Raw genomic sequence first — 27,762 nt, 5'->3', positions numbered from 1 at the left:
ATTTTTGAGAGTGAACAACACAAGTGGAATTTTTTTATTTTTTTTTACGACCATTAAGCTTTTTCAAATCAAGTCCATGATTTTTTGGAGGGGGTTTGGACGATTTTTAAAATGTCCAAACTTTTTTTTTTCTTGTTTTATTCTTTTGAGAGGTGATCTAAATATTTGCGGCGGGGAAACTAATGGAAACTTGAGGCTTGTTCTGCAGTTCTATGTTTTGCCCTCCACGTCGTCGAGCCGGTCACATGACTGAAAGCTATGAATAGCCAACAATACATTGTATGGGTCAAAATTATACATTTCTCTTTTATGCCAAAAATCATTAGGATATTAAGATCATGTTCCATTAAGATATTTAGTAAATTTCCTACCGTAAATATATCAAAACTTCATTTTTGATTAGTAATATGCATTGCTAAGAACTTCATTTGAACAACTTTAAAGGAGATTTTCTCAATATTTAGATTTTTTTGCTCCCTCAGATTCCAGATTTTCAAATATTGTATCTCAGACAAATATTGTCCTATCATAACAAACCATACATCAATGGAAAGATTATTTATTCAGATGATGTATAAATCTCAATTTTAAAAAATGTACACTTGTGATATTATTGGTTTTGTGGTCCAGGGTCACATATATAGTTCAAGTCAAGTACACTGATGCGAAGCTCCTGCTTTGATCTGATACGCTGAGTGCAGTGAATAAATATGCTTGTGCTGTGAATCAGGCAGTGAATGCGCTCGTTCTGAACAGAAACACCAGTCATGTTTCCTATCGAGACAATCCAGCACAGACTACGTGACTCGCCGACTGTGTTTGTGTGTGTGTGGTTGTACGTCGCATGTGTGTTAGCTCCAGGTTTGCCTTAGTTCGTGTCTGATGAGTGAGGTAGCAAAGGCAGGGCAGCTGCGCTGGGGTCCGAGTCGCTCGAGCTCAACAGCGCCTCCATCTGCTTCTCCAGCAGCGCCGCCAGCTGGCTGCTCTTGTCTGCGCAGTCGTCTGTGAACTGCAGGTAGGGTGTGTTCTTCAGAGCGTCGGGCAGACAGGGCACCAGGTGCAGCGCTCCGCCGGGGGTCACATCCTTCACACAGGTGTAGAAGGCATGCGGCGGGGTGGGGTTTAGAATCATGCTGTAGTCTATGCCTGGGACGCACATGAGCTCTGGGTGGGTGGAGCCAGGGTTTGAAGGAGGTGGGGCTCCCTCACAATAAGGGGCGGGGTCACGGTTTGAAGGAGGTAGGACTCCCTCACAATAAGGGGCGGGGTCAGGATTTGAAAGAGGCGTGGCTTCCTCACAGTAGGGGGTACTGACACAGTAGCTTGTCTGCGCAGGCGGTTGTCCGTCGGCGATTGGTGCATCCTCGCGTTTATATGGAATTGCAGCCGGACACGTATCCATGCTCAAATGGTACCATGTCTCCATGCTGTACTGTGGTGACTTATAGCCGTGAAAGCTGGAGAAATGACGACTGATCTCGTCAATCTTCCCCTTCTGGAGGAACAAGAGAGGACAGAAGGTAATTCTTCAAATTCTCTTCCTCACGTGGTTCCTCAAATCATTCAACACTTAGGGCCAGATTTACTAACAGCTTGCGCCAGCGCAAACCATCTTTTTGCGTTAAAATAATACTGTCAGGATTTACTAAAGACACACAGTGGACAGTTATTTTTGTGCCTGATCTTATTGAATATGCATTTGTAGGAGTTTCCCTTTCAGACGCAAAATTTATGGGAGGAGAGTATTAAAATGAATCATGCAATGTGATTTACTAACTTCTACGCTCGTCAAATTACTGGCATTTGCGCCATTATTTAATGCCACAAAAAAGCATGTCTTAAAGCAGGCGCTAATTTGCGCTGCTCTTGGTAGATTGGGCTGGCCATTATGGAAATGAGATGTTGCGTTTGTTCTTTAATGTGTGCATTTTCATTAAATCACACAGAATTTTCCCCTCCCATCGGCGGTTTTATGGAATTGCGCTTTAACGCTAATTTGCCCCGTTTAGTAAATCTGGCCCTTACTGTTGGAGGTTTGATCAGCACTAGTACTAGTGAAGGTTGATCTAAACACTACTAATAACTCAAACAGGTGTGTGATGTGTGACGGACTCTCAGACCTTCAGCAGAACCGGTTCAATCCCTGGGATGCGCGGTTTAGGAATCGGTGGCAGGAGGAAGGATTTAATTCTGCAGGAGGGACACAAACAGAGAAAGAGGTCAATGATAGAAAACACACAGACACACATCTATTATCTGAATAAGGACATTCCATTCTGTTGTTTTTATAAACAGCTAGTTATAATTACTATAAGCCATCACTACCCCACACACTAACCCTTACAGAAAACAATTCAAAGCTATTTATTTACTTTATTTTTTACAAATGAGGACAACCCCGAAAGGAGGTTTGGTCAGATTTAACTCACTTTAAAAGTAAATACACACACACACACACACTCGACTGCTATTGTTTTTATACTATTTTTATATCTCCTAACTCTTAGCCTCACTTTTTGCATTTTTAAATTTTCAGATAAACAATTTTTTATGTTTTTTAATCTACTTCCCGACAATGTAGGTGATCGTAGGTTTTTAGTTATATAGAACAAGAGTTTTTTTCTTAAATTTTCTTATTATTTTTCAGTTTTTTTTTCATACATATTGGGGTTTTTTATAATGCATTTGGGTTTGTTTTATGTGTTTCTCAAAGCTAAGCATGCTACCAGAATTTGACAGATTTTCACTCGAAGTAAGAGAAAATGTGAAAGACGTCGTGACTGTTCGTAACTGAACTGAACATCTGACCGAGCCTCTGGATCCATGTTCCCATGTGACCCAATGATGCAGATCTACAGATCCATCTGTGTAATTCATGTTGACAGTCTGTCGATACAGAGACCAGAACTCACTGACCTCTTGCCTCGCGGAGCGATCCCCAAACCCACGACGAGGAAGACCATGATGACAATGCTGGTCACGAGTATCAAGGCCAATATTCGATCTGAGAGACAGACAGACAGAGCGACATTTAGAGCTGCAACTATCAGTCGTGACAGACGGGTCCTGTGAGTGTGAGTGTGTGTGCGTGTACCGGACAGAGGTCTGCTTTTGATGCTGACGTTGATGGACTCGCTCCATGCACTCCAGTGTTTGCTGTTGGTGGAGCGGCAGCGCACCATGAACTCGTACTTTCCCATCATCAGATCCAGCAGCTCCACATGAGGCTCGCGCAAACGCTCTTTTACCTGCAGACACCAACGACACACTTCACCCACAAGCCCTCAACCATAAATGTCTGTCTTCTAGATTTTTTCAACTGCTTACACACATTTTCAAAACTTTGCCTCTTTTTTTTTCAACTTTTTTTCAACACAAGTCCAAGAATTGCACACACAAAATTGCAAAATGAAGCACTGCATTCAAAATATCACAAACACATCTCAAAAGCAAACATTTATCTTATGTAGCAAACACCTTTGCCATAATATTATATTGTTGGATAGATCATATACACACAGTTTTTCAAAACCTAAAGCTTTCCTTTCAGGAGCTCCTGTGTACATTTCTGTTCAAGATTGAAAGTAATTGTCAGAAAGATGTTGAAAAATTCACGGTAAACACGTACGCAAGATTGAAACCAAACTTTTTTTTTTACTGTAAGCAGTTGTGGTTATGAATGCAATATTATACAGTACCAAAGAAAATAAATACAAGCATGTGTAGTTGTGTGTTTACAGATCGGTTGGTGTTCAGTGATGCACATGTGAGGAGTTAGTGATGATGAACTACTGTGAAATTTTGATTGGTTGTGTTTGCAAAAGGAAATCAAGATACTTCCTGTTAGATTTTTGCAAACACAACACATTTATCGCATTACAGTCCTCCACGTCCATTACGTTCTCAAAACTCTGACCATTTGATAATACCTAGAATATCAAAATCAACTGCAGGCGGGAGATCGTTTTCCTATTTAGCTCCCAAACTCTGGAACAATCTACCTAACACTGTTCGGGAAGCAGACCCACTCTGCCAGTTTAAATCTAGATTAAAGATACATCTCTTTAACCTGGCTTACACATAACACACTAATACGCTTCTAATATTCAAATCCGTTAAAGGATTGTTAGGCTGCAATAATTAGGAACCGGAACCGGGAACACTTCCCATAATTGGATAAATGGATTAGTGTATGGGTTTGCAGATTTGATATGTGTGCTTCTGCTGTTTCAGTGTCAGCTTTCAGAAGCAGTTGAAAAAAACTGTTCTAAGAATTTCTTTTCTAAGTTGTTATAATGAAAATGGAGGAGCTGCAAACAGACTCGTGTCGTACCCTCCAGTTGTCCGGCTGAGCGAGGTGTCTGTAGCGCAGCTCGTAGACAAGCGTAATCCAGCCCTCGCGCACCTGAGGCTCAACCGGATACAGCCAGGACAGCAGAATACTGTGGCCCGATTCATCCACGCTCTCGTTCAGCATGATGTACGTCAGGTTAAAGGGCGGGTCGATTTCCACTGAGGACGAAGCACATGAGACTCGTTAACAGACATGATAAAACATCAGCGCTCCAGCAAACCTCAGGAGAAACAGAAGAGTTCATGAAGACAAGCTGAGCTGTGAAAGCCTGAACATTTATAATAACATGGAGGCATTTAGAACCATTTTCGGTTCCCCAAAGATCCTTTCAGTGGTCAGTAAAATAACCTTTTTTTCCAATGTGTTTAATAATGTAAAGAATATTTTTCCACTGCTAACTATCTTTTTCAGTTGTTTTAGGAACTGTTCAATGACAGGTTCTTTGGGGAGCAAAAATCGCTTCGATTGCTCCTTTTGGGACCTTTATTTTTAAAAGTGTAAAAAACAAAAACCAATGGAATAGGGCTGGGGAAAATAAATCGATGCATTGCGAATCGAGAAATTATTTGATTCAGAGTCGATTCTGAGCTTAGTTTTGAACAGCAGATTGCATGCTTTAGAAACAGCCGTACTCACTTAAACCTAAATAATCATTCATAAGATTCGAAAAGGTTGAAGCGAATTACAAGGGTGTTCACAGTGGGCTATGTTTACATTAATCTCACGTCATAAAAGCATTCTGACCCGAGGTGCTTTTCTTTGTGCGCATTTGAGTCTACGGTTAAAAATGAGAGTAGAGCGCCATCTGCTGTTAAAAACTAAGCTCAGAATTGATTTCAGAGAGAATCACGATGCATTCGGAAAATCTCAGAATTGATGTGATGCAGCGATTTATCGTAACAGCCCTACAATGGAAAGGGTCTACACTCTTAAAAATAAAGGGTTTTTACTGCCATCTTTGCTGGCTTGAAAAACTTTCAACATCCATAGGACCTACCCATTGCACAAATATATCTTTATAGTAGAAAAATCTTCTTTGGATATTGAAAATGTGCCTCACGCTAGAACTGTTGACTGAATCGTTCTTTGTTAAACCAGTAATGATTCTTGTAGACATGTAGTTGCAAAGTTACTTAAAGTTAGTAGAATGTCTAAAGTGGACTATCAAAATAAAGTGCAACCCTTTAATTGGGTGTATGGATGTTGAAAAGGCTCTTTATGGAAACGTCGATGCCAAAAAAGAAGTGTAGGGCGAGATAAACTCAGACTCTTTGGGGTATTTCAATATCTGCCATAAGAAAGCTGCATGCATGCTAGGTTTAGAAAGTGCCGAGCTCATTGAATGAAACTGGAGAACTGCAGTCAGAAGAGATGATACTAATACTAATATTTCCTATGTCAGCTGTGTCTTCAGAGTAATTCGTTACCTATATCGGCCACGTCCAAGCAGTGTTTGTGGGAGGTGATGGGTCCGGTGCGCGTGTGCGCCGTCACGTTCATGCAGTACACCTCCCAGACCTGAGTGTGTTTGGCATCGAAGAAGCAGCTGTTGATGCCACCGCTCACGTAATCGGGACACTCCTGAGGAGCACGCCCACTGTGGGGCGACATGACCACTGTTAATTTCATCATGTCATTGACACTACAGAAACAACACTGATCTGCTAAATCTGTAAAGTGTGTTTAACTCATGTCTCACTCTGTGGTGTACTGGAGCGTGTAGGTGACGTTGTCCTGATTCACGATCGGACGCCACCAGCAGGTGAAGATCTCCATGTTGGGTGAGCGGCAGCGGTAAATATACGGTCTTGTTCCATCTGCAATATAAGAAACAATGACTTACAACAATGACTTATCTCAATGAAGATGTTTATTGACAAAGTACATCGTTAAACCTTTTTTAAAGTCAAGGCACATTCAGCTTTAATGATTACTCTATTAGCATCCACAGCAATGCACAATAATGTTCTGATTGTTATGAGTGTATGCTGCAGTTTTATTGTTGACTTGATTTCAGATACTATTTGAACTGATGATGACATCACTGAATCAACATTGAACTGACTTTAACTGGAAAACTGATTCTTTGCTGACACTGGAAAGCTGCTTTGACACAATCTGTAATGTATAAAGCACTATAGAAATATAGGTGACTTGACATAAAGGGAAAGAGCTTACACTATGCAAACTAGGTGTACCACAAGGTTCAATATTGGGTCCGTTGCTTTTTTGTTTGTACTGTTGGGGAATAACAGTTAAAACCCATGGATCAGGTATGATGAAAAAAAAACAGGAGTCAGATTGCGATTAAAGAAATTTACTGAAGAAATAGTTTGCAGTTTCATCCGCAGAAGTCAGCTTCAACACTCGCACGGAGTTCGTAGGCCGACCTGCTTTACAATACAAAAATCACCACAATTATACCCTAACAGAGGTTGCTAATTGCGTCAATGCAGAAGTCAGCAAAATTCTGATTGGTTCCAAAACCTGGATAAACTTAGACAATTTCCACATATGGACGCAAGCTTGAAGCATAACTTCTGATGATTATTTTAGTGGCGAGTGATCAGAGGTCCGACGCAATACGCCTCTCTAAAGACGTACATCTGATACGCTGAACATCGGCAGCAGAACGTTTGTCTTGGGTCTGTCTGCGCTTCTCCCTGTACAGACAGATACTAACACACATACGCAGAGAAACACTTGAAGATTGCCTCAGCCCTAAACCTTATCGGACATGGTTACACACACTGAGAGCAGCTTCTTAGAGAGTAAAAAGGCAGACTAAAGCTATAATCAACTTATTCTCTAACATGCATAAATGTAACTGATTAATAATTATTCAAGAAATATTATAATGAATATTATTATGATCTTAATATTATCATTGTAGATCTGCCATCCACTCCTTCAGTACATAAATGATTTACCTGAAATTTGCAAGGAGGTTGATTGTCAAATGTATGCAGATGACACAATTATTTATGTAATAGCAGAAACTTCTCATCTGGCTGCAGAAATGTTGACCAGACAACTGGTCAGTGTTTCCCGGTGATAACAGTTTAACTTTAAATTACAACAAAACCGTTTCAATGTGTTTTTCATTAAAGAACAAAGCACTGAATGTATTTAAAATCAAAACTGACCAAAAGGAAATGAGTGAATTTAAAATATTTAGGTGTCAAGGTTAAGTTTGATGCCCATGTTAAGACTATTACGACCAATTTGAACTGTTTTCATATGAGCAGACCATGTATATGTCTTAAAGCAGATCAAATGTTTATGCATGCTATGATAGTATCACATTTGACCTATTGTATTGACCTAATTTGGGGTCAGGCATCCCAATCAGTTGTAAAGCCTGTAATGTCATTATACAAACAAATGATTTTATGTAAATGCCTAACCAGGGACGAGTGCTTCAAACTAGCTTTATGCTATATGCCCTATGTACACGGCATCGGTTGTCTGTGTGTAACAATGCCTAATGTATTGTAAAACTACGTCTTATGTCATCTGCTGGAACGCCACTCTCTCGTGAATTCAACATTTAGCAGAAGATAGAGATTACATTTTTAAAGTTGTAAATATGCATGTTTTTCTTTCACGTCACTTCAGAAGGCTTTTATTAACCCCCCGGAGCCGTGTGGAATGCTTTATGATAGATGGACGGACGTTTTGGGCTTCAAAATCTGGACCATCATTCACTGCCTATATAAAGCTTGGAAGAGCCAGGATGTTTTTTAAATATAACTATTCGTCTGAAAGAAGAAAGTCATTTACTCCTAGGATGGCTTGAGGGTGAGTGAATCATGGGCTAATTTTCATTTTTGGGTGAACTATCCCTTTAATGTAAATTGATCATTTGCTCAGGATCTGATTACCGTGAATGGTGCAGAAACAACTCAAGTGCTGACCTGGATGTTGTCTGTGATAAATCAAGCTCTTTGGGTTGATCGTTTACTCTACTGGGAGCGGATAAGTGGAGTTTTATGGCAGGTGTTGTAATTTCTTACTGCAACATCAAATGTGAACATAAAACTTTATGAGGAAGAACAACATTGTCGGCAATTAAGACAATTAAAAATCCGATATTTGTGTTTTTGATTGGTCAATCCAGTGATCCAATAACAGCACCCCTGACAGTAGTGCTAGTTAATTATTAGCGTAACACAGAATACACATCCTATTTACCTTCATGCTATTGGACGCTGGTAGTGGGCGGAGCAGAGCTGAATGTGAGTTTGATTGACAGTCACATTCAAATATTCTCCCTGAACATGACTGAACATGAACTCCACTAACTTCATTTGATTCACAGACGTGCTCAATTAGACGTGCTAATCGGATGAAGCGCGTGCTCGTCGACGGATACCGACTCGCTTATTATAGTTGCAAGTTTAGTTGCTGAGAGCAAAACTCCACACAAAACACTCCATTATGCAGGTTTCTCTGCCCGTTTGAGATTATGACATGTGAGCTAATGCTAGCAACTATGCTAATCTGATTTAGCCGCTATATTCCTTCGAAACACAGACACAGAGCGCGCGTTGTGAGCGAGTAATAAACACAGTAATGAGCAGTTAAAACCGGCTTAAAGGTTCAGCAGAGTTTGTAGAGTTCATACACAATCATTAGAGAAGCTGCTTGACTGGTGATTTTAGATCGGTCAGTTTTTACATTGAGTTATTAAAGAAGGTAATGCAAAAACATTAAAGTGTCCCTATTATTGGTTATGAAAGGTTTATATTTTGGTTTTGGGAGTCTCCAACAACAGGTTGACATGCATGCAAGGTCAAAAAACACTTTCATTGTCTTATAATATGCATTTATTTTTACCTTACTCGCTCAATGACTCCCAAATGATTCGCTCAATGATTCATTTTTCCAAGCCCCTCCTCTGCATGACGCTAATCAGCGGTGATTGGTCGATTTCATTTAAAGAAGTGCTTGTGAGTGCAGTGCTGCTTTGTTTACAGCGTTACCGGGGAAACGAAAAGCGACACCTAGTGGCAAAGAATGAATTTGCATTTTCATTCAGACCAACACGAAAAGACCAACAAGTGGGCGGGGAATCTGCTAATGTTTATGTTCATGTCAACGTGAAAGGATTGGTATTCGTTTAAAACAACGACTCATTTCAATGATTCAGATTCGACTCTTTCTTTTGAGAGACAATAACTTTATACACGGTGCACTTTCAGATTTAAAACTTTGCAGGATGTTTTCATTCACTTACACACTGCATGAAAGATCATTTTCAAAAATCCATAATAGGAGCACTTTAAAATATGACAAGACTGAAAACATAACTCAGAATATAAATCTCAGTTCACGCTGCCTTTAAAAGCCAGCAAGACTGAATATGAACACTGACACACACAAACACACACACACACACACACACACAGACACACACAGTTTTATGAAGCAGAGTAAACTGAATTGACTGGATCTCCAGTGATGGAGCCTCGTGGTTACACAGATTCCTCCTGCAGCACTGATCTCGGGTCAGCGGCCGCTCACACCAGAGGATCTAACACACGTCCATCAGTGAATCTTTATGTTTCACAGCATATGACCGGCTCAAACACCGCGGTCTCGACACACTCCAGCCCTTCCTCTCTGCCGGTCTCCTCGGAGACGTCCTCGTGACCTTTGACACGGCAAAAGCGTTATGAATTATCGTCAGTCGAACGAGCTCATCATGCCACACAAACAGCAGAAGAACACCAGCAACACCTGCAGAAATACCACATCGTGAACACATCCCCGTCTGAACATGCATGTCATCACACGGCCTTCAAAACACAGACAAGTCTGAGCAAAACTCTGACACTTAATGCTGTTTGTGCCAAGACTCGATTCTGGCATCACTTCAGACGCAATGATGGAGATTGTCCTCTACACACAGAACTAGAACAAATAATGACTCACACACTTTTCCAAACACTCGTCTCATAATTTACATTTAGAGACCATATTGGAGTATTGTATTCAATTTGCATTTCTTCACCATTCCACTTGATCTCAAACTGGAAAACCCAGCCTTTCCTCTGAAAAACCAACAGCTGCCTCAGTAGACCCATGAGAAACACCCATTAGGAACAAACAGTGCTGAAGCTCCATTCACCTCAGGAACTCATCTGCAAACTCATCTCTAACTAACTAACTAACCCATCTGAACCGTCTAAACGAATTAACAGCTCTCTTCCCATCAGCGCTCGTCTGGAACACGCATTGGGATTTTCTGCCTCGCGCGCATCAGAATGTATAATTCAAGATCGACGGCTCGTGTAAAAATGATTTATTTAAGATACGCTGCTGCCTACAGGGAGTTATTCACATCAGCATAATACTGAATCCTCACAACACCACATCTGAACAAACAGCTCTAGAAATGGAGTGAACTCACATGACATGTAATCAGATTGTGATTTATAGATTACTCCATCATACTGCAGATTTACAGCACTGCTGATGATAACGAGCAGTAATAAAGTTCATTCACAGAGCTTCAGTGATGCAGCATTTTCTGAATACAGCGTCTCGTTAAAACAGACTCATCCTGAGGAGAGAATCCGGCGGCGCTGACTCAAAAACTGTGGGAATATTGGTAAATGTACAACTGTAAACATGCTGCTGTGAATACACCGGTGCAGAGGTTGATACCGTGGTAAATCTTATGTAACTGCACAGATTGGCCTTATTTTCGATTATCCAGGGTTTCCTCAGCAGGTAAAGACTGTGTGTGTGTGTGTTATGGAGACTAATTAGATCTGTTTTAACTAGATTTTCCTCTCGTGTTGTTGTATAAGCTGCACATATCTGATTCATCGGTTTATATTTTTACAGTCAAACCAAAAATTATTTAGACACCAGATATAATTTGATATTTTTTTACTAATGGGTGCAGGACTCTATGGCCCGGTTTCACAAACGGGGCTTAGCTGAAGCCAGGACTAGGCCTTAGTTAAAGATATTTAAGCAAATTTTACAAAAATGCCTTAGAAGAAAACATTACAGGTGTGCATCTTGACACCGAACAGTGACATATTTTAAGATAAGTCAGAGCAAGATATTATGAGTTGAGACAGCTCAAACATGCATTTTAGTCTGGGACTAGCTTAAGCCTCGTCTGTGAAACCAGGAGTATAGTTCATTTATGTAAGCGAGGATAGCAAAATAAAGTAAACTGTTACATATTATACCCAAAAATGCATCATACAGTGGACTACCACTAAAATTTGGTAGCAAAAATTATTTTTTGCGGGACACTTTGACCTGAGCATGTTTTGCTGAAGTGTTTTTTCTTTAATTGCTAATGCAACCTTTTCCCACCACACACCACAGACTGAACAAAACGAAGCATTGCTTGGTGATTGGTTCGGCTAAATTGGTATCATCTAATTGTCTTCAACAGCGGAGCTATTCAACCTATCAAAGTTATCTGACATTATCAAGATTAATTTGTTCTGACACAGTTTAACTCTGAGTTCTTCTCATATTTTATTATTATTTTCGAATCTATAGCGAATAAACTGATAACAAGTTGCTGTCTCAATGAAGGAGTAACTTCAAGAACAGTCTATTAATTATAATCCACAGAGAGAACAAGGAATCTAGGAGCAGGGTAGCACAACACATTGACAAATAATAACCGATGAGGATAGAACAGAAATGGGGAGAGTTTATACAAAAGCAAGAGGGGGACTAATGACATATTTGAATGAACACAGGTGAACAGAATAACTAATCAGGGCCACTCAGGATAACTAGGTCAAAGGAACAAAAGACAGGAGATCAGGAACAGGGAAAAACAACTAAAAGTCCATGACCTTTACAAAAATGTGAGAAACATTGAAGGTGTCTGAATACATTTTGGTTTGACTGCATTTTCACTAATAATGTAAGCGATGCACAACATAAAGAAGAACTCGATGCTGCAGGATGTGTGTGACTCAAATAATTGATGTTTTGCACTTTTGATCATATCGATCATGTGTTTAGTGTATTGAACTTCACTCACTGTCCTGCAGGCCGGCGGCGGTGTGTGTGGATGCCTGCAACACTGCAGTGACCAGCGTCCAGAGGAGCATCAGGAGCAGAAACCACAGCATCACGCGTCTGCAACACACACACACAATCGTCAGGGCATACACACTTCACTGCAGGTTACAACTATTCAGTTCATGTCTACTTGTAGTGCTTTTCAAGTTCAAGTTCATTTTATTTGTATAGCACATCAAGATTATATAACATGCATGATACACAGAAAAAAAGGCTAGACCAAAAAAGCAAAACAAAACAAAAACAACAGAGTGCTTTACAGAGAGTGCATGTTTCTATATTACAATCCAAAGTGGAAATAAAACGCTGGAAGATCTCTGTCTTCATCCACACTCGTGTATGACATGCACACACATGCGTAACATTTAGACCGACGGCGAATACACAAACGTCAACATGATGTTTCAAATGTCAACTCTTATTACACACACACACAACTTCAAAGACGTAGAGTATATGTACAAAGCCTGTGATCTGTTGATAAGGGCTGATGGGAACTGAAATAACTGGAACATTGGCCTCAATTTTTGTCTTTAAATGGTAGCGAAACCTCACAAGAAAAGACTTCAAATGTGTAAATTCAGTCAATGGCTGTTTGCTGGATGTGAAATCACACACGACTGAAAATAAAGCACTTCCACATTCGTTTAGCAGGTAAATCTAAATAGGCAGCAATACACGGCAATGATGTTTCAATTGCATATAAATAGAAATCGTTACGCTGTGCATTAATATACCCTATGGCCTCTTATTTCATCTCACATAAGAAAACATAACAGTAAAATCAAATCTGTGAACCCCATGACTTCAATACTCAATCATCCTCAACAGAGCATTTGATACTGTATGATAAAGGGATTGTTCACCCAAAAATGACTTTTTTACTTGCCCTCATGTCCTTCAAACCTGCATGATTTGAAGATGTTCTGAAGAACGTTAGGAACTAAACAACATCACTCATTGCATGCATAAACAAAGACATTGTTGGGAATATCCTGAACGTCTATAAAGTCGGACAGGTTTGGAAGATCATGAGGGAGAGTAAATGAATGCTTAAATTCTAAATAAAAAAAAAAACAGATGTGCGCAAACATGCAGGCTTTCATTTCAGTCCTCATGATTGTACACCAATGACTTTAAAGCCATGAAAAATAAAGAGTCAATTTATGAAGCACACACACACACACACGCACATGAGAATCATGAGACTGATCACAGGACTCGGCCGTCCGTCGCCTGCAGTCTCACTGACCCACATTAAACACAGTCGGTTAGAGAAGACGAACACAAACACTCCTTACTGACAGATCATTTAAACAAGTGGAGGAAATCATCTCTCTGACCTTCACGACATTAAACAGCATTAAACGTCTGGAATGCTTTCAGAAAACCTGCATCATAGCCTACGATAACCACAGGTACATCTCAAAAAATTAGAATATCTTGAAAAAGGTCAATATTTTTTGTCACTCATTTCAGAAAGTGAAACCCATATATTATATAGATTCATTACACATAGAGTGAAATATTTCCTTTATTTCTTGAAATCTTGCACATAGCCTACGCTTAATTCGTAACTTTGGATGGAAACAACGCTAGTCAAAATGTCCTGTTTAATACGGTAAAGCTACTTTGACACAACCTGTATTGTAAAAAAACACTATATAAATAATGGTGACTTGGCTTGACAATAAAAGCAGACACATTAATGAAGAGAGTAATTTGTCTGCTAACAGTCAAGACTCCTTCAGATCTCCTTCACTGCAGAAACACAGATGGTTAAAGCAGCAAAAGTAATGAAATAATCGGTCAGAAGCTGTAATCGGATAATTAATCTCCACACCGTTTCCTCGAAAGACCAAAGTTTGATCTAATAATGTTATACAAAAGCAGAGTGACGACATGCGTGTGTTATAAAAGCGTCTTTAATTGGTAAAGCCCTGTAATGAAAGCCGTGATTGTGCTGGAAGAAGCGGTGATCTGTGTTCATGTATGTGGACGTCTGCTGGGGCATGATGGGATTGCTAACACTTTCTCCATGCAAGCTAGTCATTATCTGTATGAACTCGGACATGCTCAATCATCCCAAACACACAAACACAAACGCCTTTTCTGAAGCTCCCGCATGCATTCGGACTAAAGCTGGTCCAATATCTGGAGGAGCTTAAGAGCTTAAAAAGAACAGCAAGAATGAGCAGAGATTTACCAACGCCGCTATTGTCACCAGATTAAACCGACATGACAGATAATCTTTATTCTCCCCTCAATCCAGGGACACTACTAACCAGTACTGACGCTACCAACTCAACCACTCCATCAGTATGGGCTGATAATCAACGAATGCCATTAGTGACTTGAAATTCATAATTCAAATAGGCTAATAAACTCACAAATGAAAGGGATTTCAGTGCATTCCAAAAACAATCTGTAGAAATAAGGCCCAATATGCCATTGTAAACATGAAAAAAAAAGGGATTTTACAAATTGATTTTCACTGATGTTTTATCTGTATTTTTAACAATGCATTCTGCATTAATTATTTGTTGCTATCCCATCTTGTGCCTGGGGAATGCAGATGATTTTTCTGAGGGTTCTGGCACTAATCTGACGTCCAGATCGGGCTGCACACGCTCACTGACCACCTTTATCAGGTCACTTCAGCCAACGCCAGATGGACCGAGCGACGACACACTCCATTAATTAGCTGCTAAATAAGCTGCTTTTGTCTGCTGAGGGTCATGATGATGTAAAAACAAACATGTCTCATTGGCACACAGACGACAGCTTCTCTTCAGACGTTTGCACTGCGGTTAAACATCTGAACTGAATCACCAGCAGACATCTGAACGCTTTCTTTAAACGTTGCCAGTGGCTAATTACACGGAGTCCTGCACTACAAAGGTGTAAATAGTGCTAGATAGTGTTTACAGCAAACACAAACAGCAACACGTACTGTAGCATCTGCAAACAGACATAGATGCTGCTCACGCAGACTGTAAACAGAAGCGATGTTAGCAGTACTGGAGGGAAAATATCAGAGCAGCGGGTGGCTGGAGTAAGTCAGTGGGCGGAGTCAGTCCATGGAGCAGGTCAGTTAGTGGGTGGAGTCAGTCAGTGGGGCAGGTCAGCGAGTGGGTGGAGTCAGCGGGGTCAGTCAGTGGGTAATAATCTAATAGTCTAATAAACCTGCCATTGTATATTTTGAATATCGTTGGCTCTGTGACGAACTGCTTTTGTTCCTTATTTGTAAATGTTGCTAAATCCATACATGTAAATATAAATAAATCACTTTCACTATGTAACATGGTTTGACTATGGGCTCTCCCTGCTGCTGTAAACTTTATGAATGCATGTCCAACAGCTCAAACCTGTGGAGTGTGAGGACACGAGCGCCGCCGATTTTTTTTCAGCTCATTAAAAATTAATCTTGCTGCCGCATTCTGGATTAATTGTAAAGGTTTGATAGAACTGGCTGGAAGACCTGCAAAGAGAGCATTGCAATAGTCCAGCCTGGACAGAACAAGAGCTTGAACAAGGAGTTGTGAAGCATGTTCTGAAAGAAAGGGCCTGATCTTCTTGATGTTGAATAAATCAAATCTGCAGGACCGGGCAGTTTTAACAATGTGGTCTGAGAAATTCAGCTTATCATCAATCATAGCTCCAAGGTGTCTGTTTTTTTTGAAGGAGTGATGGTTGATGTGTCTAACTGGATGGTGAAATTGTGATGAAACGATGGGTTTGATGGAACCCCAAGCAGTTCTGTCTTAGCTAGGTTGAGTTGTAGGTGATGGTTTCAGAAGGCCATGTTTCTGAATGACAGAACCTAGTGATGCCATGTAGACAGAGAAGAGAAGTGGTCCAAGAACTGAGCCCTGAGGCACCCCAGTAGCTAGATGTTGCGACTTCTCACCTCTCCAAGGTACCTTGAGTGACCTATCTGAGAGGTAAGATTCAAACCACTGGAGTGCGGTTCAAATGTGGATGGAACAGACTACTGCCAGACCAAAAGTAATTTATAATGATTTAATAATCTTACATTTTTATATATATTGTAATATTGCAAGGAATAAGGAAAAAGTAGGTATGCACGATATTTATCGGACAGATAAATTATCGACCGATATGAGAGAAAATGACATCATTTTTATTGCTCCGATAAATAAATTAAATCCAATAACTAGATCAGATAAAGTATGCTTGCTGGTAAATCAATCAATCAGTCTGATTTATCTGAGATTCATCTTCTTTCCGAGTGCAAGTGATTGCAGCTTTAAACTGCAGTGACTCTCAGCATGTGTTGTGCTCATTACGTCATCATTTGCGAACATGTCTTCGCTGGTCTGGAAGTTTTTCTCGGTGGCAGAGGAGGACAATGCCATTGCTATTTCCAGCGTGTGTTCAGCAAGGATTCCGAAAGGAGGAAAAAAGCCATCAAGTAGGGTTGTGACAGTGAGGAAATTTTCCCACTGGTTAATCGACGTGTGTCAACACCTTACCAGTATCACCTCGGTGGATGGGGGGTGGACGTCGTTTGAGTCTTCTCTCTTTTCCTCGCTTTCCTATGGTTTTAAATAGCTTGTAAGCTCTGTGCGCGTTTTATTTTCACTTTCAAATTAGTGGCAATTCGGCGTCAAGCAGTTGTTTGTTTTTAGTTCACTTGAGTTTTCTCACTTTCCTTTGCTTAAATAGCTTGTAAAAGCACCGTGCATATTTTATTTTCACTTTTAAATTAACGGCAATTCGGCATCAATTACAACATACAACATATAGCTAACTTTTATTAACAAAACGAATAAAAATGCACCATGCTATATGCCTAATATAAAATAACAGATAACTTACAAATTTTAAATATGCATGGTAGGCCTATACAAAACTGAAAATCAGTAAAGACTGAGGAACAAATAATTCTAAAATGTAGAACGTTTATTAGTGAGATGGAAAGTTTTGAGGCACGGACTGCATACACCTTGATGTAAAATAATGGGAAAAATATCACAGTTTAAATAAAATAAAAATCAGCAAATACTGTGGAACCAAATAGGCTAAATGAGAAACGAATGTTTAAAAAATAAATAAATAAATAGACCTTCCAATATCACCTTAGATAAATGGCAGGTCAACAGGCTTTTCAAAATCCAAAAATACATTTAAAACAGGCGCTTTTACATTTGGTTTTGAAACTCTTCTGCCATCGTCTTGTGTTTTTCACCTCACTCTTGTCAGTCAGCTCGACTCTCTCTCCTCACGTGATAAATTAAATCTGATCTGTGAAGCGCGACTGTCGTTCGTTTGGTGTGCTGCATTGAGCAGCCGCGTTCAGTTTTAATTGTAGTGTCTGTTCTCTAACTGAACTAAATTATTTTTATTGCTATTAAAAAAATCTAAATGACAGTGAGGGACAGTGCTGCGGTGGGCGAGTGATGACCGGTGTTGCGACTTAACAACAATTGGAATGAGGATGCACTTTATTTTTGTTGAGCATGCACTTTTGTTTTTAATTTTTTGAGGCTGACAAATGTCAATGCATTTTTTTTATAATGTATTTGACAACACTTGATTTAAAGACTTCCAAACTGTAATACATTACAGATTACTTGTTACTGTTATTTAAAAGTAATTCCTTACCTTACAATATTACTGTCTCAGAATTGTAATGCGTTACATGACTCCTGTATTACTTTTGAGTTACTTTCACCAAAATATCTACAGAAGTAGAACTTAACATTCTAAAATGACATAATGTACTAGAGCCCTGACCTAATGGCAAAGTGTTTATATTTCGTTCTGGCTTTTTATTAAGATCATTTAGAAAAAACGTTTGGAGCATTTTTTGTTCATTAAATAAGTTTTTCTTTCTTAAAGTAAGGACCAAGCGGCAGACCGGCAGGCTGATCATAGCTTATGTTTGATCCATTTAGCCTTCTTAAATCATCACGACTTGCCTAAAATAAAATCTATAGATATACTAAAACAGTTGAAGCATATAACAATGTTTAAACGTTAAACCTAGATAAATGTGCGCTGCATCAGTAGTTTGTGCGGAGAGTGGAAGCTAAAGCGCAGGACATGGAGGCATCAGCGCAATCAGTTGCAAATTTTTTTCAATGGAAACAACTTACGCCATAATTTTTGCTCATGAAGGTAAGAGTAATACATCATTCTGAACTGTAAAGGGTCTTTTATTTGTGTGCACTCACAATATCAACAAAACGTCCTTTTATCTCGAACAGGAGCGCTTCACAAAAATGAACCGAAATACACGCCTCACAGACATGATAAATATATCTAAAGAAAGCTTTAAATTGCTACTTAACGAAATAAAAACAAAAACAAACTATTTAATACAATCATTATCCGTGAAGATGCACTTCTCTCTAAAGGCGCGTCTAACGAGGAGATGGCGAATCCTTACTATTTCCCCCGGACACATTCATGGTAATTACTTTTGCTGGAGATTTTGCTTTATTGCGTGTATTTGAAGCAGAACTCTTCATCTGTGCTGACGGCTCTCTGCTACAGACTCATGTTGTTTCCACCAGCGCCGCAATTTGTTTTTCATCAATAATTGATGGATGTCTAAAATATAAAGATAAGGAGAAGCCTAAAACAGGCCCGAGGCCCGGCCCACATCTGAACTATGACGTTAATATTGGCCCGAAGCCCGGCCCTAGGGACATAAAAAAGTAGGAGCCTGACTTTAAATTAAATTTAAACAAATAATAATAATAATTGGGGGCTAAAAGTGTGTTGTAATGCAAGCGTTACTATGTAAACGTAAAATATTACTGAAAATTGATTAGTAATGCCTTACACTACTGTGTTACAGCAAAAAGTAATCCGTTACTGTAATGCATTACTTTTGTAACGCCTTACTCCCAACACTGCTTAAAGACTATATAACTTTCTCATCCTCGTGCACTAAAAACGTTGAATAGATGCATTTCTTTATGCATGAAATATTTGAATATAAATTTGTTGTTAATGAGTTGTTAATTGCAGATGAAGTGAAGTGACATTCAGCCAAGTATAGTGACCCATACTCGGAATTCGTGCTCTGCATTTAACCCATCCAACATGCGCACACACACAGCAGTGAACACACACACACACACACACACACACACACACAGCAGTGAACACACACACTCACACAGCAGTGAACACACACACACAGCAGTGAACACACACACACACACACACAGCAGTGAACACACACACACAGCAGTGAACACACACACACCGTGAACACACACCCTGCGGCGCCCGGGGAGCAGTTGGGGGTTCGGTGTCTTGCTCAAGGGCACCTCAGTCGTGGTATTGAGGGTGGAGAGAGCGCTGGACATTCACTCCCCCCACCTACAATCCCTGCCGGCCCGAGACTCGAACCCACAACCTTTGGATCACGAGTCCAACTCTCTAACCATTAGGCCACGACTTCCCCCAAATGTTACAAAGTATTGTGGTGCCTTACACAAAAAATAAAAAGAGTCAGGACTGATGTTTGCTATAGTTAGGCCAGAGCTACTAAAATATCAGTTTAATCAGTGAATCTTAGATTTTGTATTCTCCTGGGTGCACAAACTGCAGATTATATGAAAATTATAATATAAAAATATGAACTTATCGGTATCGACCATGAGAAGGACTTAATTATCGGTTATCGGTAAAATTTCTCATCATGCATCCCTAAAAAAAAAGTTTCATTGCAGATTTCAGACAGTCAGATTCTGTAAAGATTCTTTTAGCAGAGAGTTAAGCCAGCCCTAGTCAAACAACCGTCACACACGGCTCCACTGAACCAGATCTTCATATGGAGGCGTAATAGAAAGAGTAATAAAGACAGACAGAGGCTGTGTGTGTGTGTGTGTGTGTGTGTGTGTGATGAGAGACGTCTCTGAATATACTTGACTCGGACTCAGGTAACGCTGGAGATCCGCTGCGTGTGAGCAGTAAAGCCGCTTCTGATCTACTTTGCACCTAATTGTCTTTGAGCTTTGGGTCACTGGGGCAACATCTGACACGAGAATCTGCTGCTTCACGACCAAACCTCCTGCTGCAACGCCGGCCAATCACAAACTGAGAAAACATCTCGATGCTGGAAATCACAGCAGCCACGTCTCAAACTGAATTATGACGACAGCACGTCATATTTACATCGTTTCATAAGCGGGTGATATTTAACGTGTATGAACATGTCTAAAAATAGCAGTGACAAAACACTGATGACACGAAGCATCAGAGACTCAATAATAAAGCGCAGCACAAAGTGTCAATACTTATACAAGAGAATCTCACAAAAACAGGCTTTGGTCAGAAAATAAATACAATTAAATGTAATAATAAAAATAAAACAATGAAAAGACATGTTGTGTAATGCTCATGAAGCCTATTTTAAGGTCAAGATTGTCATGACAGTTAAAACACATTTTACACCTAATTCTCATTACTGTAATGTCTTTGAATAATTTTTTTAATAAATACAGGCAGCACAATAAAAATACCATGATGTGTAAATATTTAACTAATTAATTAACATGTAGTCATTATTTTTTGGCACATTTCAATAATAAGAATGTGTGGGGGTGTTTAGTTAATAAAGCAATAAGCCTCACAATGCAAATAACGCTCTTGCAAACAGGATTAATTTTCATAAAGCAACACTTAATCTGTTATTTTCTTGCTTTGGGGTTTAACGTGAGCTGGATGGGACATTCTCGGCTTTATGAGATTCACTCAGTCTGACTGGCTGATTCATTTCCAAACGCTGTATGAATACAGAAACTAAACACACAAGTGTAAATAATTGAATCTGTTGGTTTTCTGCTCCAGGCTCAAGACTCACGTAACGGCAGAAGGAGGATAAAAGAGAAATAATTATGTGTTTCTCTGCTCTTTGGCTCACAAATAGAGTCTGATATTCTCAAAGGCGACAAGTAAACGCTAGAAAACATCAGCTCACTGTTAAGATCCACACGTTTGGTGACAACCTCCTGTATCAGCATTTGTGATATAAATATATATTTATTGTTTTTAATGTCACGTCGGCTTGCAGGCTTATCTTCAAGGCGAGAACAAAGTAATATTTATGACATTTAACATTAATACAAGACTGAAATTAAATCAGTTAAACATATCTCTGAGTAAAAACACTAACGTCCTGGGCCTGTATTCCTAAAGATTCTAAGAATCCTTTTAGAGAGCTTCTATTTTAGCTTAAAAATGTCTAACTAGGAGTCTTAGCTTAAAAGTGATTCAGGACCAATCTGAGAGCGGCGAGGAAAAGACAAAAACTTTTATCTTCGTGAGGAGCCGGGCCGACCCCGTTGCTAGCTATGACACATTCTTTTGAAGACTGTGATTGGTTTGTTGTCCAAGAAGGAAATAAAAGAGCGCTTCTAAGAGTAGGGTTTATAATAAGCCTTCACTTGTAATTTTTCCTGTTTTACCTCTCTCTCTCTCCCTCTCTCTCTCTCTCTCTCTCACACACACACACACACATATATGTATATATATTCTTTATTTTTTATTTACCATGCTGTCATATTTAACGTATTTTATAGGAAATGAACTGCGACATAAGTGCTGTAACAGACCCAAATCATGACTGCTGCATAGCTGCATTTTTCCAGTTGCCAAATATGTTAATATAGTGATTACGTCCATTTGTGGCGCTATGGCATTTCAGCGTGGTGTCTGAGATGTTAGCGTGTCTTTAATAAGATCATCACAAACACGATCTAATGTGTAGTGTCTTATTAACTCACTCTCATGCATCGTGTGCAACACATTTCTTCTCCCTCTTCATGTTTCATCCATTTTCTCCGCTGCTAAAGAAACTCTTAAACCTCTTAAAAGTCCTCGTCCGTACTCCTAACAAGTTTGGACCTTAGGACCTCTTTTAAGGGTTAAGATGCTTTCTGAATTACTTGTTTCTTTACTAGGATGTTTTCTTTAATTTTAAGAGGAAACACCCACATTTCTAAGAATTTTGTTACTAGGAGCAGCTCTTAGCACTAAAAGTTTTCATGAATACGGGCCCTGGTTATTATCTGTTGTCTGTCTGTGATTCAGGTTTGGTAAGTTGGATTTTACTGTATTTCTTGCACGATAAACTGACTATGTTGTAATATGACATGCAAAAAGTAAACTATATTACCACCATCAGCCATAAGAATCCAAATCAAAGATAGAAAGAAATGAACATACTATAATCTTAAACACAGCATCAAGTCTCTTTGAAACATGGCATAACAGGTTCTATTTTCAAGCACTTACCTCAGTAAACTGTGTACACATTTGTGACCGGAGACCACAAAAGCAATCATAATTTATAGATTTATATATTATCTGAAGCTGAATAAATAATCTTTCCATTGATGTATGGTTTGTTATGATAGGACAATATTTGTCTGAGATACAACTATTAGAAAATCTGGAATCTGAGGGAGCAAAAAAATCTAAATATTGAGAAAATCTCCTTTAAAGTTGTTCAAATGAAGTTCTTAGCAATGCATATTACTAATCAAAAATGAAGTTTTGATATATTTACGGTAGGAAATTTACTAAATATCTTCATGGAACATGCTCTTAATATCCTAATGATTTTTGTCATAAAAGAGAAATGTATAATTTTGATCCATACAATGTATTGTTGGCTATTGCTACAAATATACCTGTGTTACTGATGACTGCTTCTGTGCTGCAGGGACACAATTATGTATTAACAAAAGCAGCTATTTACAATAGATGAACACAAGTTATTGATCACAGAGCCAGTGATATCCAGAGAATATAATGGCAGGTTTATTAGAAAACTAAGCAGAGGAGAAGTGCAGAGAAAAGCCCTTTCCACTTCAAAAGCATCTGTAGAAACGAGGATCGAAATCAGACGGACACTTCAGCACATAAACGACTAACAATCTCCACCTGTTCATCCTTTAATATGATTCTCATTAAATATTAAACATCTGCTATAACTCAAGACCAGAGCAAACATTCACCACTGGTAATGGCTCTCTGAAGGGTTAAACATTGGCTTGTTTACTCTTCGGTCAGTCGCAGTGACGTGTGTGTGTGTGTGTGTGTGTGTGTGTGTGTGTCATGTTCATGAAGACGACTTCACAGGTGAGACAATGGAAGAACCCAGATACTTACACCAGATCATGTGACAGCAGCTTATAAACAGGCCGAGGAGTCTTTATATTCCTGTTAACGAGACTCAAGCCCGTCAGACCAGATTCACTCGTCTCAGGGCCATAGACAGCTCAGTATTAGACACTTCCAGCTCTAGAAACTCTTCATCGCACATCTGTGTGTATTGTGTGCCAGGACTGGAAAGTTTCAAACGTGAGGACAGTTTCTACGACTAAAATACTATTTTTGTGTAAGGATGAATTCAGCAGAACCTCTGAAACACCGCCATCAAACATTTTACTGTCATTCCTGAATCTTTCTGAGGGAAAAAAGCTTTTAAAAGAGCACGCATGAAACTAAACGCATGAAAACAATCCGCTGGTCGTGACGTGTGTCTACAGATTCTCATGAAGTCTTATCATCAGTTTTTATTCTAGATTCTACAACAAACATTATGTAAAGCTACTGTGAATAACAATATCAACAACACTGCTCTTTTCTACTCCACACAAACATACGCCGATCACCAGTTCTGCCATTCACAAGCTATTTTCTTCTTTCTTTAAAACATTATTCAATGTCATGAATACAACTACTAAGCTGTTCATAGTTATGTTTTTATTTGACCACCAATTGAGGCATAACCAGCGCTGGTGACGCATCAACATACAATCATGCGATAAAATCACTGCCAGGTCTGAATCTCAAGAGTTTGAGCTATTTATGTCATGCAGGAAAAGTCAAGAATCAATAGCTTTCAGACGCATTTGACTGTCCATTGAGGCATGTGGACATCATCTCCATCTGGGTCAGTGAGGACCGATGAACCGTACACACACACACACACACACACACCTCGCCATCATCCGATAAAAACCTGCTCTCCGTAATCCTGGATCTTTCTGAAGCAGAAGAGTGTGTGAGACGCATTAACTCTCTGTGATCTGACCCGTCCACAAAAACAAACTGACCTCTACTGTCCTGATGGATGCCTGAACACAGACGACGGCTGTAATTAGACAAGCTTTAATGAAGATATCTGATGACAAACAGCCTCTTTCTTCTCTACACAAATCAACAGGCCGTTTCTCATTAATGCGCTCATCTGACATCTCTTAACGTCACTCGCTTAACTCATGGAAATAAAAATCTCATTCATGTTCTCCGACGAGAGACTGATTTAATAATAATAATAATAATAATAATAATAATATAGAAAGATCTCCACCAGCTCTGCACATGTTCATTAAATCATGTTTGATCATCAGGTCAAGGCAGCTTTATTTCTATACAATACAGAGTTTGTGAAAGCAGCTTCACAGAAATAAAATATGATGATGAAAATACAGATTCTGCTGTGAAAAAACACAGTAATGCCATTATTCAGATTAAGTCAGTTCAGTGCTGGTTTGGTTCAGTTTAATAAGTTGATCAGTTTCAAAACGATTTCAAAGCAGCTCTACAGAAGAAACAAACTACACTTAAACCCAAAGAGAGATCCACCAATCACAGACCTCGCTGACTGTTACCATAAATTGTGATGAAAAGTCCAGTGACGGGTCAATCACATCAAACACTGCACAACTGAGTAATAATCGCTGATATACAATGAACTCCAAATACACTGTTATATTTACAATCAATGAGTTAATAAACAGACCAGACGTGTTTACTGGAGAAAACCCATCGTGACCGAGGCTTCACATAAATACTGATTCACAGCTACTGTGAGATACGTTCATCACAAACACTGGAAACGAACATCTACAGTGATTGTGTCAGGTTCTGTATATGCTGGAAATACACATACTGTATGTCTATAATGTGAAGTCATGCATGATCTCCATAACTCTTCACTAACCTGGGCAGCGTTTCCCAAAAGCATCGTAAGCCTAAGTTGATCGTAGCTTCATTGGTTTCAAAAGGTCTATGGTGTACTTAAGCTTACGATGCTTTTGGGAAACACAGCCCAGGTCTGACTGAAGGACTCTGACAGCTTTAATTATCAGTATCGAAGTCTGTGTGTCCAATCAAATGGCATTTTAACACAAATTCATTTGTCATTGAACCGGGTCAAATGAAACAGATCTCAAACCGCACTGTTTGAGACATGCACTCGTCTCAAAAACCATCAACAAAACTACATTGAGTACGGCTTCGCTTAATTAACCTCAGTTTGTGCTGAACACAGTGTGTTTTCTGAGCTCAGTTACTGTGTATGGTAATATTAATGTCAATGTTTGAGTTTACAGGGTACTATACAACACTACTGGTGGAAACTTGCAGAGCACATTCTGAGCACCAAAATAATTAAATTAAATTATATAATGAAGATTATCGGTGTGGAGCAAGTTTGTGAATGTCATCATCATGCAATCAATGTCAAGACAAACAAGCTGTGAGTGACTCCTTCATAAGACCAACAAACTAAAACACACGCTGTTAAAGCAGAATGAGACGGCGCGTTCAAACTCGTCTCCAGCACAAACCTCATTTCTTTGTGCAAAAGTCTTCTAGAACAAGCCTGAGGAGACGTTCACCTTCTCTGCACAAAAGCATCTTTCCGAACCAGCACTGGAACTGCCTTGGTGGAAAAGGGGGTAACACACACACACACTCACACACTCTCTCTCTCTCTCACACACACACACACTCTCTCTCTCTCTCTCACACACACACACACACACACACTCTCTCTCTCTCACACACACACACACACACTCTCTCTCTCACACACACACACACACACACACGATGAGGACTTTTCACAGAATCAATGATAATGACATGTTCTCGCCCTGCAGCTCAAACTGACCTGTTGACATCCTGAGCTTCACAGCAGAACATGATTTGACCGATAAACCCCACGCGCTTCTCGTTTTATATTCACTTATAATTATCAAACTTCGAAGACATTTAATACTCTCCTTCTTATGAGGCTTCAACACAAACATACAGATCCCAGTCAAATATACCGACCGAACACACATCTGTGGAAGCTGCTCGGATACTGTTCACCGACCGCCACGCGTTATGATTTATGTCCTTTTATGTAGATTTATTAATGCATTCTGTGCCTGATTAACAAATGCCATGTATTGTATTTATTTGGGATTACACTCGTATTGTCGTTCACACAAGAAAAAGGAGAAATACTCTGATTTTCACGCCATTTTGTAACTTTCAGGGGTGAAATAAATAATGAGACACGGATTGAGTCTCGAAAAGCGAATCGATGAATCAATGCATTCTCAGTGGAAACGCGTCTAATGACAGATCTGCTTTCCTCAACTCGAAGATAAACATGTATTATATAAAGCAATAACAGACTGACACCCGATTGAATATCAGTTGCGTGTCAAATCAAGTGAAACAAAAAGCATAAATAATACTTTTATACGCAGCTTGTAACGCAAACAATATCGATCCACACAAACAAACGCAGACATTCACCTGTAAGAGTCATCAAGAGTCTGCTCTCGTTAGAAAGACCTTACCTTACCTTCTGATGAATCCTGGAAACCATTAAAGCAGCCGCGGCGCGATCCTCAGACGAACCGCAGGCGACGGACGCGTCGCTCCGCCTGATGGCGCGTCACCCCGCGCTGATGTTACGAGGCGGGACTCAAGCGGAGCAGATGCAACGCGACCTGTTTGAGAGCACCATAGACATCCGACTCACGCGCTCCTCATTCATACAGTGGGAGCACGCCGGGGCTAGTTGTCACACCTGAGTAACCCTAACGCAGATATAACATATTCATATATCCTATGAGATATGTTGTCATAAAGTAAAAACATAAATAAAACCTATTGGAAATGTGAACAATTCATATATGTAACAGATAGACATGTATTTTAAAACATTATTACAAGAAAATACACACACACACAATATCTGTGTTTATATAGGTTGTTTAGTGCATTTGCATATATAAACTAAATATGTTGACATATATGGCTGCTGCATATATTAATCTTAGAGATATTATTAACATATGTACATATATACATTTTACTATTGGAATTTTTATATATTATATGTGTCCCTGGACCACAAAAGCAGTCATAAGGGTAATTTATTTATTTATTTATCCATTAATTTTTATATACATTAAGCTGAATAAATAATCTTTCCATTGATGTATGGTTTGTTATGATAGGACAATATTTGTCTGAGATACAACTATTAGAAAATCTGG

General features: G+C 39.4%; 1 protein-coding gene across 2 annotated transcripts; it reads right to left on the bottom strand.

Annotated features, from left to right (window-relative positions):
* Positions 1–46: 46 nt before the first annotated feature.
* On the bottom strand, positions 47–27,262 carry LOC306872110 (prolactin receptor-like). Of its 2 annotated transcripts, none has more exons than XM_079420509.1 (9): positions 27,063–27,262; positions 12,384–12,481; positions 6,054–6,171; positions 5,782–5,951; positions 4,334–4,512; positions 3,095–3,248; positions 2,917–3,004; positions 2,121–2,190; positions 47–1,495 (listed from the first exon to the last, which is right to left on the bottom strand). In XM_079420509.1, the coding sequence occupies exons 2-9, from the start codon at positions 12,472–12,474 to the stop codon at positions 869–871; spliced, it is 1,497 nt and encodes a 498-aa protein (XP_079276635.1). In that variant the 5' UTR covers positions 12,475–12,481; positions 27,063–27,262; the 3' UTR covers positions 47–868. The 2 variants fall into 2 exon arrangements, with proteins under 2 accessions (XP_079276635.1, XP_079276634.1); XM_079420508.1 differs by having other exon boundaries at positions 27,058–27,182.
* Positions 27,263–27,762: the final 500 nt, after the last annotated feature.

This window comes from Barbus barbus (genome assembly GCF_936440315.1).
Source record: "Barbus barbus genome assembly, chromosome: 7".
Taxonomy (NCBI): Eukaryota; Metazoa; Chordata; class Actinopteri; order Cypriniformes; family Cyprinidae; genus Barbus; species Barbus barbus.
This window is presented reverse-complemented; position numbering and strand designations above follow the sequence as displayed.